The 17020-nt window shown below is 40.1% G+C and overlaps 1 protein-coding gene across 1 annotated transcript in view; it reads right to left on the reverse strand.

Annotated features, from left to right (window-relative positions):
* The window catches only part of A2ML1 (alpha-2-macroglobulin like 1), a 35441-nt gene extending 21555 nt beyond the window's left edge, over window positions 1-13886 (reverse strand). The window contains exons 1-13 of the mRNA XM_019713468.2: window positions 13838-13886; window positions 9656-9676; window positions 8714-8873; window positions 8362-8446; window positions 7748-7874; window positions 7199-7313; window positions 6780-6889; window positions 5427-5594; window positions 3935-4162; window positions 2261-2321; window positions 1877-2022; window positions 1252-1401; window positions 617-811 (exon numbers count right to left, since the gene is read on the reverse strand). Coding sequence (XP_019569027.2) covers window positions 617-811; window positions 1252-1401; window positions 1877-2022; window positions 2261-2321; window positions 3935-4162; window positions 5427-5594; window positions 6780-6889; window positions 7199-7313; window positions 7748-7874; window positions 8362-8446; window positions 8714-8834 — 1506 coding nt within the window. The 5' untranslated portion in view covers window positions 8835-8873; window positions 9656-9676; window positions 13838-13886. The remainder of the gene's footprint in view (window positions 1-616; window positions 812-1251; window positions 1402-1876; window positions 2023-2260; window positions 2322-3934; window positions 4163-5426; window positions 5595-6779; window positions 6890-7198; window positions 7314-7747; window positions 7875-8361; window positions 8447-8713; window positions 8874-9655; window positions 9677-13837) is intronic.
* Window positions 13887-17020: the final 3134 nt, after the last annotated feature.

Below are 17020 nucleotides of genomic sequence, written 5' to 3' on the forward strand. Positions count from 1 at the left end.
TGGTTCACTTCTGTTCCAGCTAGTATGAAAGGTTTTCAATTAAACTTATTTCATGGTTAAATATGTTTAATGCTTCTTTCAAATATTAGTCACTGTGTCCTTATTATTTGATTTAGACTCTAAACTTTCTGAAGCCAGGAACCACATCACCTCAATCAAGTCAACAAAAATTACATTGTGTATTATGAAGGATCCAGAATTAGAATATAAAGATGAACAAGACATAGTTCCTGACCTCCTGGTCAGGCTGGGGCCCCAGCATCCCAAGCTTCTGCTCATAAAATAGATGCAGTATTTTTATAATGATAAGAGACTGCTGGCCTACCTTTCCTCATTTTTCTTCTTAATGATCCCATGGAAATCAATATTTGGGGATCACAGAGAGAAGAAGACAGCCTCTCGTGGTGGTTCTTGTCCAATGCAACTAGGTAATTTCTTCAAGCATTAGAACCAAGAGAGGTTACCTTACCTATCAAGAGGTTTTTTGGGTTTTCTTCAAGATTTTATCCCTGTCAGTGCCCACATGACTCTCTCTGCTTTTTAGTTATGGACTTTCCTTCTCCCTCCTCCCATTACCACTGTTTCTATAAGAAAAAAGATGGGTAAGGATATCTACCTGGAAAAAACTGAAAAGGTCCGTGCCTTCAGAGATCCAAGGCCTCCACATAATTGAATGCCTGCTCCAACGCTCTTCAGGCACTGAAACAATGAGGGGTCGAGGAAGGTCCCGTGGGCCAGACACTGGACACTCATCATATTCGGCCACCTGATAGGGGTAATGACCATACCAAAATGGGAACATCCCATATACCTGAGATAAAAGGGAGGAAAGAAAGCAAGCATTGGCACAGTGAAATCAGTTGAGAAAGTTCTCGCAGATTCTGGTGCTATAGTTCACCACCTCAATATTATTTCTCTTCATTCCTCCAGAAATTCTTCCTATATTTATTTATTTCATCATAACTTCTTCCTTACTTTTTAAATTTTAACCTTTACCTCACCTTGTTTTCATAATCAGTTCCCCTTATCTCCTATTTCATCTTCTTTCCTTATCTCTATGTCCATATTAACCGTGCCCTTCTCATACCATCAATTCTACCTCTATTTTCACATCCTTTTCTACCACCTTATGGTAGTATACTATTTCCTTAAGACTTTCTTTCCCACTCCTTGGAACCCATCCCTTATTCAAGGTAGTCAAACGGTCTTCCCTGCCAACTCCCTCTTCCCACCCATTAGCAGACTACTCACAGAGCGGTTGCTCAGCTCTCTCTCTGGCCGAAGCAGTGAGACACCCTCATCCACGGCCCGGACTGCACACAGGGACCCAGGAGCTGCCTGTAGCTGTAGTTCCACATCTGCTCCTGGAAGCTGCTGGGAAGGTGAGAAGCCAAGGGAAACCTGGGGAAGGAAAAAATATAACTTGGGGATCAGGTAAGCCTGGACAGGAGGAGAAAAAAAAATGTAATTTGGATCATCAGCCAACATGCACCAGCTATGGTATCCAGCCCACTCTTTCTCTTTCATACTAATTTTTCCTTTGTAAAGTCTAAGGCCTTGAGAACCAATGTCTTACAATAGAGTTGAGAAAAGTGAGCAGCAGAGTAGAATGATACAGAACATTTAAAAGACAAAAAGTAGGGGGGAAAAAAACATATGTAATAGCTATATTTGGAATAGCTGCATATGTGATTTCCCAATATGACTTTTTAAAAAGAAGCAGGAAAGAGACAGATAACAACAAAACATACAATATGATATCCAACTTCAATATTATCTTATTTCCCTGCCCCTGTTTTATCTCCAATCCTGGCATACACAAGACCTCTCTCTATGCCCAGATCTTTTTTTCACCCTCCTCAAAGTACCATTTTACCTGATTATCAAAGCACATCTCTACTGAGAACTGAATTTTGTCAGCTATAACACCTCCACTGGGAAAAATGGCATAGATCACCAGGGAAGGATCAGGGGCTAGTCTGGAATTGAAGTTCAGTGAGAGAGAGAAGCAGCTTTTCAGTCCTGAAAGACAAGAGGTGATACACAGGGATGAGCCTGCACTCGCGTACCAATGACACCCGACGACATGTTTGCATTTCTCATTGGGCCAGCTGCAGGCCTCATAACGCAAGTTACTTCTCATGTTCCTATTCTTCAATGGTTATTGGTACTGTTCTGTTTTCATTACTTTTATGCATAACAACTGTTTTCTGGAAGTTTCAAATATCTTTTCTCTTCCATGAGAAGCATGAACACTCACCTTTCTTCTTAGAGTTCAGGTGTTTCTGCCCCTCCATCTCCAAACTTCCTTTCCCTATTAACTAAAGAGAACAAAAAAATCATCAACAGCATAGACATTATGGGAGTGTAACCTTGACCCCACTTCTGAAGCATCACTGCATCTCTCCATAAGGAGAGCTCCTTTCAGAGGCCCAGAGCCTGGCTCAGTACTTCACGGAGCATCCTTTAGCTTGTCAAATGTTGCACAGTGCCAACAGTGCCGATGCCTCTTCCTCCAGTTGGAGGTCTGCCTGAGAACCACAGAGGTTGGTGGGTGGAGACAAAGGTCATCATTGCCTCAAGTGAGATAGACTAGAAACCATTCTTCATAGTAGATAACTGTCCACCATTTCTTGAAGATCCCCAGGGTTTATTCTCTTATAATCCTTGTAACATAAATTCAGCTAAAATGCATCCTCACAACCGTTTTTTATTATCACTCAATGCAAAATCCAACGGAAATGAGTGCACCTTAAACTGCCTTGAGCCCTTCTGCCATTGGACTCTCTGGAAGAGAAATCCTTTTCTAACTCTCCTTGTTCACTCTCACTTGAAACTGAATCCAGTGAAATTATTTTTAAGCATGTTGTCATTTCTGATGCCAGTCAAGGGCTCTATGACCAGTTCCTTAGACTACCATCTGACACTCAGTCCTTCCACACTGAACAACCCCAGCTCCACTTTTCTCCTAGGTCTCCCCACACTTCGGTCCCGAAGACAGTGCCTGTGTTATCACTCTGACTTGTTATTTTCCACCTATGCCTCCTCATTCCGTTGTGCCAGGATGATCGTTTTAGCTTGATGAAGTCAGTGCAGTGCACTGGAACGATTCAGTGCAGAGAAAATCTTTCAGGTACTTGGGGAGGAAAGGAATGAAGAGACTTGGACCACCAAACCTGAGGTTTACATAAGTCTAATGCCTCAGCATCACCAAGGTGACCAATAAAGCTTCTTATCTTTGTACATGTCTTTCAGGCTACAAGTTGTGATTATATTTCTCCAACAAGACTGCCATCAATGTTAATTTTAACCCTCCATCATCTATTTTTAAAATATTGACCAATGAAACAGAATAAAGTTTATTCTCAGTTCCATCCTCTCCTCAAACTCCCTCCTATCCACCCACCCAGCTCCTTTGCAGCCCTGGCCAGCAACATTTTCTTGTTAATTCCTCCTTTTGTTTTCCCCACACAATTTCCTTGGGCTCCTGCTGAAAATCTCTTTATTCCTCATTTTCCCCCATCCTTTACACTTACACTATGCAATACAGTAGCTGCTGGCCACATGTGACTCCTGAGCCCTGGACATGTGGCGAGTCCAAACTCTGTTAAGTATAATAAAATACAGACTTTGAGTTTCAAAGAACTGAAACTCAGCTAAAACAAAGAATGTAAAATATCTGTTAATAATTTTTATATTAATTTCATATTGAAATGATCAGGTGTTGGATATATTGGATTAAAATAAAATATATTTTAAAAATTAGTTTCACCTGTTCTTTTAACTTTTTTTTACTGTGGCTCCTAAAAATTTTGAAATTATTTATGTCTTGCATTATCTCTGTCTTGACAGTCTATCCACCCTCTCCTGGTCATTCTCCCCATTCCCTCTCCTTCCCAACACACTTTTACCAATCCTCATTTCCCAGTCTCACATAGTAGGAGAAGATGATTTCCTGGTCAGGGTTTGCATCCGTTGGATCAATATAATAATCCACCAGTACTTCCTGGGGCTGCCCACATTCCAAGGTGCCCTTTAGTGGGCGGATGCCAACAAAGCTGCGAGTTGTGTTGTAGAAGGGCTGCAGGTGCAGGTAGGCATTTTGGTAGTATCCAGCCGTCTGTTTTTGATTATGTACCAGATCTTCCATTTGGAACCTGCCCTGAGGAAGAGGAAAAAAAAGCTCTTTTAGCATGTACCCCAACCATATTAACCCCATGGACTTGTTATGATTTTCAAATAGACCTGTCTCAAATCTTCACTGCCAAAGAATGGCATGTAGATATTTCCACAGAGGTCCAGCCAAGGATGTTTGAGGACTCCATGATAGTGGCTGTGTGCAGCGGCATTTTGGTATGTAGGGGAGTGAAAAATGGGCTGAATTATAGTTGTCAAGTACTGGGAAATTGTGACGATATACCTTCACAGACTGATGCATAGGGAATAGATAAGCATGACTATGGTTATATAGAAATTAAAGAACATATCCCAAGGACAATAAAACTAGGTACAGAGAGTGACAAAACTGAAATAATTATTTCTGAGTTATCAAGTGATGCCTAAGGAAATAGTTAAATTAGCCACAAGGCAAATAGCATGTGTTTGCTTAAGCAGTGTGGCTGAATGAGTACATTAATGGCTCCCTGCATCAACATCCTTTACCATCTCATCTTTCAGTGCTTTGTTAGCCTAACTGTGGGGCCATCAGATGACTTGTTGGGAATGGGATGTTAGCATAAGTGCGCTAAGTAGAGACTTGGAAAAGCCCTTGCATGTCCACTTTGGTTCTTGTACCTCCTCATAACAGAGAATGCACCTGGTTAGCTTGCGGGAGCATGAGAGACGTGTGGAGCCCCAGCATACAGCTAGCTGACCTACAGACATAAGGAGTCCACCAAGATCAGTCAAGCTGCCCATCTGACTAGCCCAGGGGCACGAGCTATAAATGTTTTTTGTTGTATAATACTAAAGTTTTATAGTTGTTTGTTAAGCACCATTGTGTGACAGTTGACAACTAATACAAGTAGCTTTCCTTATAAGTATCCAAAAGCTAGACTTCACTTCTTTGCCATTTTTATGAGTAAGTGGGGGAGGAGTAAAGGGACAGGAGGAAGAAGACAATTCTAAGCCATTTTTCTCCTCTCTACTCTGAGTTCAAATTAGGATCAAATAGAGATGGGAATAAGTTATAAGATAAATTAGTAGAAAGAGCAATTTTTATCTCAATGGTCATTTATCTGATTGATATTAAAACAAGCAGGACCTAAGAAAAAGTTTTTCCCAACTGGGCAGCAGAACTACTAGTGAGTGAGAGAGATCGAATTACAAATGGGGCAGGAGGAAGAAAAAAAACAAACAGGAAAATTTTGAAGTTTTCCTTTAGGGAAGGCTTTAGTGCTGGAAAGCTGGTCCTTCCCAGTGCTTACCTCCAGAGAAATGTCTGTTCCATTCCAATGAACTGTATCCAGCTTGAAGGGAGCAAGGCCATTGTCGTCAGTAATTAGGGTGTGGTTGATGGTTCCATTTGTGCCATGAATCACCAGAAACACTGCATGATTCTTGAGGAGGGAGCCATCATGGCCGCTAACTCTTATCTGAGAGGTGAAGGTCATTAGATTTAGGTTTGGAGTTGGTTTGAGTATGAGGTAAAGTGGCATGATAACAGAAACTCTAAGAACACATTTCAGGAAAGAATCCAGAAATAGGTAAATGTGATTCAAGGATTGGAAACAAGGATATATGACAAACTAAGAAACACACAGAAGTTGCTTAGTCTGGTGCAGAAGTATATTTGCCACATAGTTACCGTGTTTCACCGAAAATAAGACCTAGCCAGACAATCAGCTCTAATGCGTCTTTTGGAGCAAAAATTAATATAAGACCTGGCATTATATTATATTAAGACCCAGTCTTAAAGTATAGTAAAATAAGACTGGGTCTTACATTAATTTTTGCTCCAAAAGACGCATTAGAGCCGATGGTCCGGCTAGGTCTTATTTCAGGGAAAACATGGTAATGAAGCTTTAGGGCCCTTCATTTGCAGAAGCCCTTCCCAAGACTGTACAGTATTTGCTTTCATTTTCTTAGAGAATCTTCTTCCACTCCCAAACTGTATAATCCTTAGGCTTTAAGAAAATCTGGATCTACTCTTAGTCTAGAGAAAAGATAACTAAGGAATATATGGATCTAAATATGTACATTAGTGTGTTGACTGAGAAGTGAAGAAAGATAAACTGTACAGAGGGGAAATTGTTAGGTATTAGAATGCTTAAGGAGATACAAATGGCTCTCTGTCAAGGAAAGTTTGATATTAACCTTGCCCAGCTGCAGGAGCCCAGACTAGATGGTTTCTCCAGATAACTTGCAGCCCTAAAGTTCCAAGAATTGAACACTAGAATATGAGCCCCTGGCTTTAGAAAAGGCACTGAAGTCACATTAATATTGAAGGTACATCTCAGGTGGGATTAAAGGCAGCACTGCCTGAGAAGAGTAGACATTCTGGATGCAGGCTGCCTGGGTTTTATCATAGTTACCACTCACTAGCTTATAACCTTGGGAAAATCACTTAACCTCTCTGTGCCTCAGTCTGTCTCCTCATCTGTAAAATGGGGTCAATAATAATATCTATCTCACAGGATTATTGAAAGATTAAATAAGTGAATATACATAGAATACTTAGAATAATGCCAAGTTAGTCTTATTAGTATATGTCTACAGGAAAGAGGCAATAGTAGATGGTTAAGCAATTTTTGTTTGTACAGAAACAAGTTTCAACATACCTTCCCACTGAAGGGGAAATTGGGGTAATAATAATCATTGGTGTCTTCAAAGGTCATTGATCCTATTTGTGTAGAAATGTAGATATCCTGTGTGGTATTAGCTTCCACTCCTGCAGAGGGAAACCAGATATATGATCATCTAAATGTCTGATATCCTCACCTTTATGTGTAACATAAAATTCCTGAAAGGAGGTGTCCCAGAAGTATAAAGCTGAATATATTTCTGACCAAAGATCCAAACCAATTCCTCCTCGCCAAACTTTGGAGGACATAAATAGGCAGATTTCTCTTTGACTATGAACTAGGAACAGAGTCACTCCCAAATGCTAATGAGGGTAGTTGAATCCTCTGAGTAGGTGTGTCCCTGGGACAGCCCGTTTTCTTTTTTTTCTTAATGAACCAGGGAGTATCCCACTTACCTGTGCCTTCCTCCACCACAGTAGTCACAATATTGATGCTGTTTCTGTACATATAACCAGTGAAGTTGAAGGTGGACATGTCCACAGAAGCTGAGAAGCATCCTGCTTTGTCAGTCTAATGAAGCAATCAGAGAGAGAATGAATAACCTAATCTCTACTTCATATGGAAATAATTCCTTATCTCCATACTTTAGTTTCTCTATCTTTAAGATAGAAAAACTCTCCTGTAACATGGAGCATACACCTACACATATATAATCATGAAATGACTTTCAAGCTCCAAGATATGAGAAGGGGAAAAGAACCAACTGCAGAACAGGAAAATTGTATCTCCCAAGGGTTTTGATTAATTTCTTGATTACAAGGCAGATTCTGAAAGACTTTATCTCTTTAGAATAAAGAAGACTGCTTTGTTCTTTGGAACAAGGATAATAATCATGTGAAATGCTTTCTACTTTGGACTTTCTACCACTTTTCTGTATTGGCGCTTACTTACTTGCTCTTTAGGACATGTGAATAAATTTCCTTTTCTATATCCCATTTACTCACCTGTCCAGAGAGGTTCCGGCATTTGTCAGGTAGCTGTTCCCGTTCTGCCTCTTGAAACCAGTAAGTATATGCCTTTTGACACACTGATACCTGCACTGCCCCTAGCATGGGCTTTCCATACGTGTACCTAACCCAGAAAAGCATGAAGAGTCAGAGTTGGAAAATTCCACTTGAAATCCAACCCTCCATCCCCAAACACCAATTTTCCTTCTTTCCCACACTCCAATCTCTGCAAGTACTCACTGACAATCTTACCCTTCTCCAGCTCTCGTTCATTTGCCTGCTTTACTCAAGCCTTAGAGTATTGCCATTACACAATAAATACCATCCAAAGGACAGAATAGGGTCTGTCTTTTTCTTTACCCCTATTTCTCCATGGGATTCACTATTGTGTTCAGCACGAAGTAAACACTAAATCAATAATGCTGGCTGAGTGAGCAGTGGGAAGTAAGAGCCAAAACACAATTAGAAAATGTGTTCTTGGAGAAGTCATGACTACATAAAATAGCCCAAGTTTTACTCACTACCTCCATAATCCCTCTTCCCATGACATTCCCTCTTCACACCTCGCAGTGTAGCTTTAATCTCTACCAGATCCAGAGCTTTATTCTTACCTACAACAAACTTTTACTAAGAAAGACTCCTCCACCACTGATAACTGCTTGGGCTCCACCACTTCCACCTTAAACTTGGGCAGCACTGGAGAGAGTGAAAAGAGAAATGGAAAAAGAATAGGAAGAGAACTTGACCACATAGGTAGTGAATAGTGGGGGTATAAAAACAGTGATAATTAAATTAATAAAATTAAGGGGGGCATTATTAAGGTAAAACGCACCTGAATTTATTAGCTGACTTAGCACTGATTCAAAAATAAATAAGTACCCCACCCCGTAGCAGATCTTTACCTTTGCTGATTTTGAGACCAGGTTATGTCCAACACTTTGACCTGTTCATCCTCCCACCTACCATATTCTTCCACACTGAAGGTGCCAAAGTTCTTGTCCTCTTCCACCACCACTGTGTAGGTGCCCAGCATTGCCTCTGGTGCCAACTGGAAGGATAACTCTGCAATGCCTTGCTCGGGCATCACTTCCAGCCACTGTGCGATCCTATTGTTATTTGGATCCTGTGTCCATTAAAAAGAAACTTCATGACGTGCCTGCCTGTCTGATTCCCACTTTGCACTGCAAAAAGCAGTTCAAGAATCCCCTACTGTCTGTGTCCGGGAAGAACAGCTCCCTGGGTTATTTATAATTGTCTTCATCACTGAATGAGATAAATTTACCTATAGGTCCAGCCCCCATTTGGGAAGAAAAGGGTCCTTGTGGTTTCAAATGATCAGACTGAGTCCTCTAAGGTGTTATGACCAGTTTCAGAAAGTGGGCTTTAGGATGTCCTTTATGAAGAGTGTTTGCTCTATTCTTGGTTCCTATTAAGGGACAATGCTGAGGGGATTGATTGTAAGATACCTGAGAGATAGGTAACGTAATGGAAGAATGGAGGGGATGCTGTGGAGAATTCATGCTTCTAGCCCGTTTCTGTCTTAATACTTCTCACAGGTATTCATGTCACATTTAACTGTCAAGTGTCTATAACAAGAGCTTACTACCGAAGACTAAGAGGAGTACAGAACAAAGGCTAGTTGAACAGGCATAGCACAGAAGAGTTACAGGAATCAGAGTGGGAGGGTTAGTCACAGCAGAGGTTGCTGACTTTATCCACAGAGGTTTAGGACTGAGAGGGCAGACGCAAGAGAAGAAGCATGGTTTAGGTGGAATTGTGGGCACTTGGGTGCGGGGGCAGCCTCAGGCTCTGGGCCAGAGTTCTTTCTGGCTTCAAAGTTTAGCACCAAACTCTCATTTGTCCTTCTCCACAACTGACAGAAAAGAAAAAGAAACTTCTACTTACCTGCAGTTCCACTATGGAATACTGAAAAGGAAAACAAGATAATGTGGGTTAAAGCAGGATAAGCAATAAGGATAGGCTTGCTGAAAGCAAAACATTCACAAAGGCCTCTTTCTTTCTCTGTGGCCCACTCCTTCCTTTCAAATGGCTCTTTTGTGCCCTGATAAGAGTAACAATGGGGCAAAGGCTTATTGGCTAGGAGAGGGGAGAAAAGAGATTTTCTCAAAGGGTTGCCAGTCTCCAAACATTTGAAGAAATGGAGTTTTAGACCTGTCAGCAGCCTTCAGTGCTCTGTGACCAGCTCTTCTATAAAATGCCCTAAGAGAAGTGTTAGCACCTGGAGGCTCCCCATTGTCTGTTTGTTTTTTTAAGCTTTTTATTAAAATATAGCTAACATAGAATATTATGTTACTTTCAGGTGTACACCATAGTTATCGAGGCTCTCCATTGTTTAAACCTCTTCTTTGAGCCAACTCTCTCCTGGCCACGTCTCCTGCTGTCTGAATGCTACTGGGCAGGATCCTTACTTTCAAGCATTGCAAAAAATTTTCTAAAAACAATTTTATTTAAAAGAGCTCCATTAAAGGATCATGTATAGTTTCCTCAAGGAAAGGGATGCTAAACCCATTAAGTTGGTGGGGAGCAGGTCATTGGGCTAGGAGTTTGAATATCACCCCAAAATTACTTGCCAATTTCAAAGGAAAAAGATATAGCTTTACATTGAGCAAATTAGGCTATCACCACCTTAACCAATAATCAAACTCATCATCACTAATGGAAAACCGGACATTATGTGCTTCATGAAGAGAGACATTTGAGTTTCATAGCATTATCTACTGAATATTTTTGCCAAAACTGTTTAGTTTAAAGCTAATTAACACCTCATACCTACTTCCAGAAGACAGGAGAACAAGTTAAATTATACAATAAGGAAATAATCAGACAAATAAAGAATGTCAAATATTCTATAAGACAACTAGGATTCAATGTCAATGTCATATTTCAGAATGAGGATATTTTAAAAGCCATCTATCCTGATCTCTCTCAGAAAAAAAAAAGTCAATGTAATGAAAAAATAAGGGGTTATTTTATAGTAAGGAAAAAAAATTAAACATGACAATCAAATATAATGCATGGAATTTTTTGGCTCCTAATTTGAAAAAAAAACCAAAAACCTCAAAGTCATTTGGAGAAAACTAATGTAGGACTGCATATTAAATGATATTAAATAATTATTGTTAGTTTTCTTAGGTGTAACAATGAAATCATGATTATTTAAGATATTCTTTTTGAAGATACATGCTAAAGTATTTAGGAGTAACATGTTACAATGCCTACCATGTACTTTTGAATGATTTAGCAAAAAAATGATAGATTAAAACAATTGTGGCAAAACAAAACAAATGTTGGATCTTTGGTGTTATTTTTGAAAATTTTAATAATAAAAAGTTGAAAATAAAATGACTGCTCATGATAATTTTTCTATGAGAGAATTATCTTTTTACTGTGATGTTTTTGTTTGTGTAAGATGTTTTGTTTTGTTTTTTATTTTTTTATTGGGAAACGGCCATGGTCATTGGTTATATATTGCTTTGATGCTACAATAGCATAGTTGACTCTTTTAAGGAGGCAGCTCACAGTGGCCCATGCAGGGATTAAACTAGCAACCGTGGTGTTATCAGCACCACGCTCTAACCAACTGAGCTAACCAGTCACCCCAAGATGTTCTGATTTTTTTTTGTAATAAAATTTTATAAAATCATGGCCAAGGAAATAGATAATTGCAATGTCTAGGGTGTGAACATAATTAAAAATCTAACCAGAGACTGTTAATTTACTGGACCCAGGGCTTTCAAATTAGTATTGCATCCTCTTAAAAGGACTTGCAACTAAGTGAGATTGAAAACTGGAATTTAGACATGGGGGTCTCAGAGAGGGCACAAAGTTTGGCTCTCACATGGAAAGGAGTTGGAATGAAACCTAGTTGGTGCTTGCCATTGATTTTTGGACCAAGTACCATGTGATGCCAACCAGTGAAGAAGCAGAGCGTCACTAAATACAAATGTCAGCCTTGATATTAAGCGTAATGGCAAGTCTTCAGGAAAGCCAAAAATGAGACAGAAGGACTGTAGGAATGGAAAATTTCCCCTTCTTCCCTTCTAGGTTCTTTGGCTGGTCTAATAATTAAATTGACATAAGAAAGATAAACAGGAGAAAAACTAATTTAATATTGTACATACGGGAGCTCCACAAAGACAATAAGACTCAAAGGGAGCAGGCAATTGAGGTTTATTTGCCATCCTGAGCTAAGGAACGGGATAGAGTCTGGGGCTTCAAAACGGAGGAGGGCAATTCCCAGGAAGATAAGAAGAGCAGATGTTTAATAATCAGATGTTTGCCCCACCATGCAGGTGAAGTCTTCCAGATGAAAAAGTTATCTTTGGTAATAGCTCTCTTTCTGGGTCAGGCCCCCTATCTAAATTTGTTTAGGCAATTAAGGGAAAAGGAAAAGTTTTTCCTGAGTCTGCAGAGCCTTCAGCTCAAAATAATCCTCATGCCAAAGTGGTACATTTTGGGGTGGCCTATTCTGCTTCCCTTCAGGATCAAGGGAGGATAGGACGTCCACAAACCAGGGCTATGTAGACAGTAAGGAGGCAGATATCACTGAGATTAAGGCGGAATCCAATAAATTCCAGAAAAAGAACACTTCCTCAGATAACAAAGTATTTTTCTCACAGATGGACTCAAGAGAGAGGATACCAGTTACCCAGAGTAAGCTCTGGAAGGAAACAAGTGTTCAACTAGGAAGATAACATTTCCAACTGGAAGCTGCCTGAGGTTTCTGAATCAATGGGTGTAGCAACCAAACTAGACAGGGTCAGTTAATCTCAGGTATACTTTAGTTGCCTGAAGATAAAACACTGTGATCTGTAGAAGCATAATTGTTGTCTCTCAGTTTCTTAGTAAAATTCCTTTTGTTAAATTCAGTGTTTCCAATTGGAGTTGCAAATTAAGCGTTTCAAATTTTCAGTGTTTCAAACTGGGACTTGGTGGCAAGGGGTGGCTAGAGAAATGGAGTAGGGAGAAAGGAGTAATTTTACATCAGAAATAGAGCAGAACTGGAAATCAGAGCACCTCTCAGTAATCCAGCATAATATGAGCAGAGGAAGGATAATGCAACAGGGATAGTTTTGAGATTGACCTTGAAGGTGCCGCACAGTCTGAGATAACTGCCTGCAGCCACACTTTCACCTTTGCATTTCCCTTTTTCTCCTCTGGAATCAAAAGTCCATTAAGAAATAACTACTCAATATTATATTAGACTTTTGGTAAAGAAAGGATACAGGTGACAGGAAGAAGAAATTAAAAAGAATTCTAAACTGGGGAAAAAAGTCGTGGTGGAGGAAGCTACTGTTCAATAAACTCATAACCTCCCTGTAGGTAGGAAAAGAAAATAGAAGCTCTGAGAATATGGAAATGGAAATAAAAGTAATACTTCCCCTATAATTATCTTTAAAAGTTTCATTTGAATATATGGGCTGTGACTAAAGGAGAAAGAAGGCAGCAGGGATGTGTGAGAGCGAAGCATTTCACAATCATGTAGAAATGACACAAGCCCTGAATTGAAATCAAACCTATCACAAGGCTTATGATTCGAGGGATCAAGTTGTTCAAGGAAAATTTAAGTATTCACTAAATGTTACCATATTTTTACCTTTGGCACTTTTTAAATGCTGCCTTAAGAGAATTGTCTACTTTATAAATGACCTTGTCTCATAGTCAAAAAAGATGGTGGGATGGATATTCTTATGTCTTCCTTTTGTTAGACACACTCCTGAATTATTTCTTAATATTTGAACTGCAAAGCCACTTGGTGTCATTGGAGGGGAGAAAGTCTTGAAGTTTGCAAAAACTCTTTTAAAACAACAGCGAATGAAACCATCTCTCAAGAATGTTAACCTCATTGATGTTCTCAGCAATCAAACCTGAGAACTAGACATGCCTGCTTGTTTTCAGGCAGACTGGGGGTAGGGGGGTTTAGACTTGTGTTTCAATTCCCACCGACATTCTGCATCTCAAAGGGTCCCATCTCCTCACACCCTTGGAAAGAATCTCTTCTTTTCTCTGTTCTCTCTCAGTCTGCCCTACTCCTTTCACTTTCCCTCTTCCCAACAAAATTCCCACCTTGTCATTCACTGGAACAAAGTTGCTGTTCAGGGTGACAATGCGAAAGTGCACTAGGAAGGAACAGGTATCATTAGTAGAACACATATTAGGGAACAGGTGTCATTTCCCCTCTCAGAATCTTTCTTTCTTCCACCCTTTCTATTTCCTTACACATAATTCTGAGCCAGCAAAACCCCATCAGGTTTTCCTTTAAAAAAAAAAAAAAAACTTAGTCCGAGAGATAAATAAAGCCCCTCAACAGTTACGCTTCAAGGCTGCTGATTGAAACCTCTGAATGGAATGCCCCTCTAAGTATAATAAGAAAGAATAAATACAAATAACAGGAGCTCAAGTCAAATGTACATTGGTACATTTTGTATACAAGCAGCTTGCTGGAGGACGCAGCAATCCAATTACACTTGCCAAATTCCATTCCAGGAGAAACGTGTACCTCTATTTTAGATACACACATACAATAGCCACTCCAACCACTACTCCTTTGCTTGTGGAACATGGCATATATTCAACACCCATTAACACTTCATCCCTCCAGATCTTCCTCTCTTCTGCACTCGTTAGTCCATAGGCCTACCACCAAACCATAAAGGCTCTCTTTAAGGATGTCTGCAGCTGTTTCCCCGTCTTTTGTCCAATCCCATATGTGTGACTCTTACCTCGCTGTCCTGGGTTGTAGATAGGTTTGTCAGTTTGTATGAAGATGCCATGTTCCTGCCTTTGAATGAGAACTGTTTTCTTTTCCTCAAAGCTGATGTTATTTCCAGTAGCCGAGACCCGGATTGTAGCTACTTCTTCCGTGCCACCTGCAGGAGGTGGTACCTGGCCAAGAGAGGGGAGTTCTGGTGAGGAGCAGGAGATTGGGGGAAAAGAATCTACTGGTCTCAACCCAAGAATGGGAGGACAAAATGAAGGAACTGAGTTAGATGGGGGTAGCAAGGGTAGAGCTAGAATACAGGTTGCCAGGAAGAAGAAGGGGAACAATCATCAGAGGTCAGGAACTAAAAGAAGAAATCCAAGGTCAAGAAAATCATGAATAAATTATGGCCAGGAATCAAAGTTAGAATTAGGGGAGATAGGTTTAAAGGCCTTAGCAAAAGTAAGATAACCGAAATCATATTTAAAGTTAGACTATAGTGGATGCCTAGGGAGGATAACAGGAAAGTAAGGGATTAGAGTTGGGGCTAAGTCTATACTTACCAAAAACGAGATGCAGTGTAACTGCCTCTTCTTCAGTCCATAGTGTTCTAGCAACTTCTGGGTTTTGTCCTTAGTCTCCAGAGTAATAGTGAATTTTACATCATAATATCCAGGGCTCAGATCCAAACAAACCTTCTGAGTAGAGGGAAATTTAAGATTGGCTGGTAATGTCACCAGGTAGTTTCTATTAAGGGAGCAAAAGGATTTCAGGACAATAATGATTCATCCATTCAATGAAACAACACGCCCTCTCGTAAACACTCAGCATACCGCAGTGAATTAAACAGACTGAGCCCCTGCATTTATGAACCTTATTTTCTGTAAGGGAGAAGCAGACAAGTAACAGATAACACAGTACACAGCCTTAAACCTCCCACAATAAGGAGACCATCAATGAGAATCTAGGCCTAGGGTACCAAAGAGAAAATTAGTTCTATTACAGAGAACAGGGTACAGGGAGTCTACTATATTTTCATATTGTCTTTTTTTAAAGCTTCCTCCTAGGTCTCAACTTTTGTCTCTGGGTAAAAAAGAAATGTAACCAAAGAACAGAAAAGATGAGAAACAAATTAAAATAAACCAAAGGTTATCTCCTCTCCCCTATATTTATGTTTGAGAAAGATAGACAAAGAAGCCACCTGCCCTAAATAACTGACATCAAGCACTTACGGAAGGAGTTTTTCTGCAATGGCTGGTGATAGAGCCAATATTCCGAGGAGCTGAACCCACATCTTTGTGGGTGAGACAGTCCTCAGCATCAGGAACAAGGGGTCTGCTGTAGCATCTATATATTCATTCCTCAGGTCGGGTGTGGTGCTACCACTCAAGCTCCAGCCAATCACCTGCTGGGGCCTCAGGCTAAGGCGGGGGACCAGGGTAGGGCTTCTGTTCACTTCAAATGAATGTTTCCCTGAAGCATTCATACTGACTCAGCCAGTCCCTAATACCTGTTCTTGGGGAAAGCCAGGGCTGAGTATTCACAGTGGTGACACTCGCAGAACAAATTTTGGGCTCTGCCCTTTTTTTCATTCCAAATTCCCATCCTCATTTGATCTTTTTATCTTTTTATTATTCAATTAAGACATATTTGGGGACACAGATATGGGAGCAGTATCAATAAAAAAGCAGAAAACCTCTATCTAACTGGGAATTTTAAAAAAATTAATACTACTCAGTATTGTAACTGTATGGAAATTGGGACAGAAACACTCCTTTAGAAACTGTAAATGGATAATCTTTCTGAAGGTAATTTCACAATACACATCAAAAGCCTTTGTCATTTGCACATTCTTTGACCCAACAACCTCTATGGACATGTTTCTTAATGAGAAAAGAGAGCGCGCATATATGCAAAAAAAATGTATCTACATTGAGTTTCTTTTTAGTGTTTTTAAAACAGCAAGACTTGAAAGTCACCTAGAGTGTAAATGAGAAAGGATACTTTTTGAACCAACAACCAACCCAAATAAAACCAACTTAAACAAGAGTTTTTGGTAAATGGGGTGGATAAAACATGAAAAAAGAACCAAAGGAACCAGAGAAATTCCGAAGACTTTATGTCCTGGAATTAGAGACTTGATGCTGCCAGGACTATTTCTCCCAATCTTTCAGGCTTGTTTGCTTGTCTCCTACTGCACACAGGATTTCCTTTAAGCTGTGGGGAAGATGGCAGGTGTGAGTCCTCAATCCATATTCTTCCAGCTCCTTGATCCCAGTAGAGAATTTTTCATCTGTTATAGAAATTTCTGAAGAAATATTTTGTTCCTCCTTCTCTCACATGCTCACCTCTGAATCAATCATTATAGCCAGAATACTATGTCAGGGAGGACCTAGGTTGATCTTACCAGAGGCTAGGGTGATGGGGTACTGTGATTGGCAACACGGAATTGGGGAGGAATCTAAGGAGGCACAATTCCTCCAGAGCAGAGACTGGACATTCTGACTGTCTTCTGTGCCAGAGCATAAGAGGTCTTTGGGCCATATACA

This window comes from Rhinolophus sinicus, linkage group LG02 (genome assembly GCF_036562045.2).
Source record: "Rhinolophus sinicus isolate RSC01 linkage group LG02, ASM3656204v1, whole genome shotgun sequence".
Classification (NCBI taxonomy): Eukaryota; Metazoa; Chordata; class Mammalia; order Chiroptera; family Rhinolophidae; genus Rhinolophus; species Rhinolophus sinicus.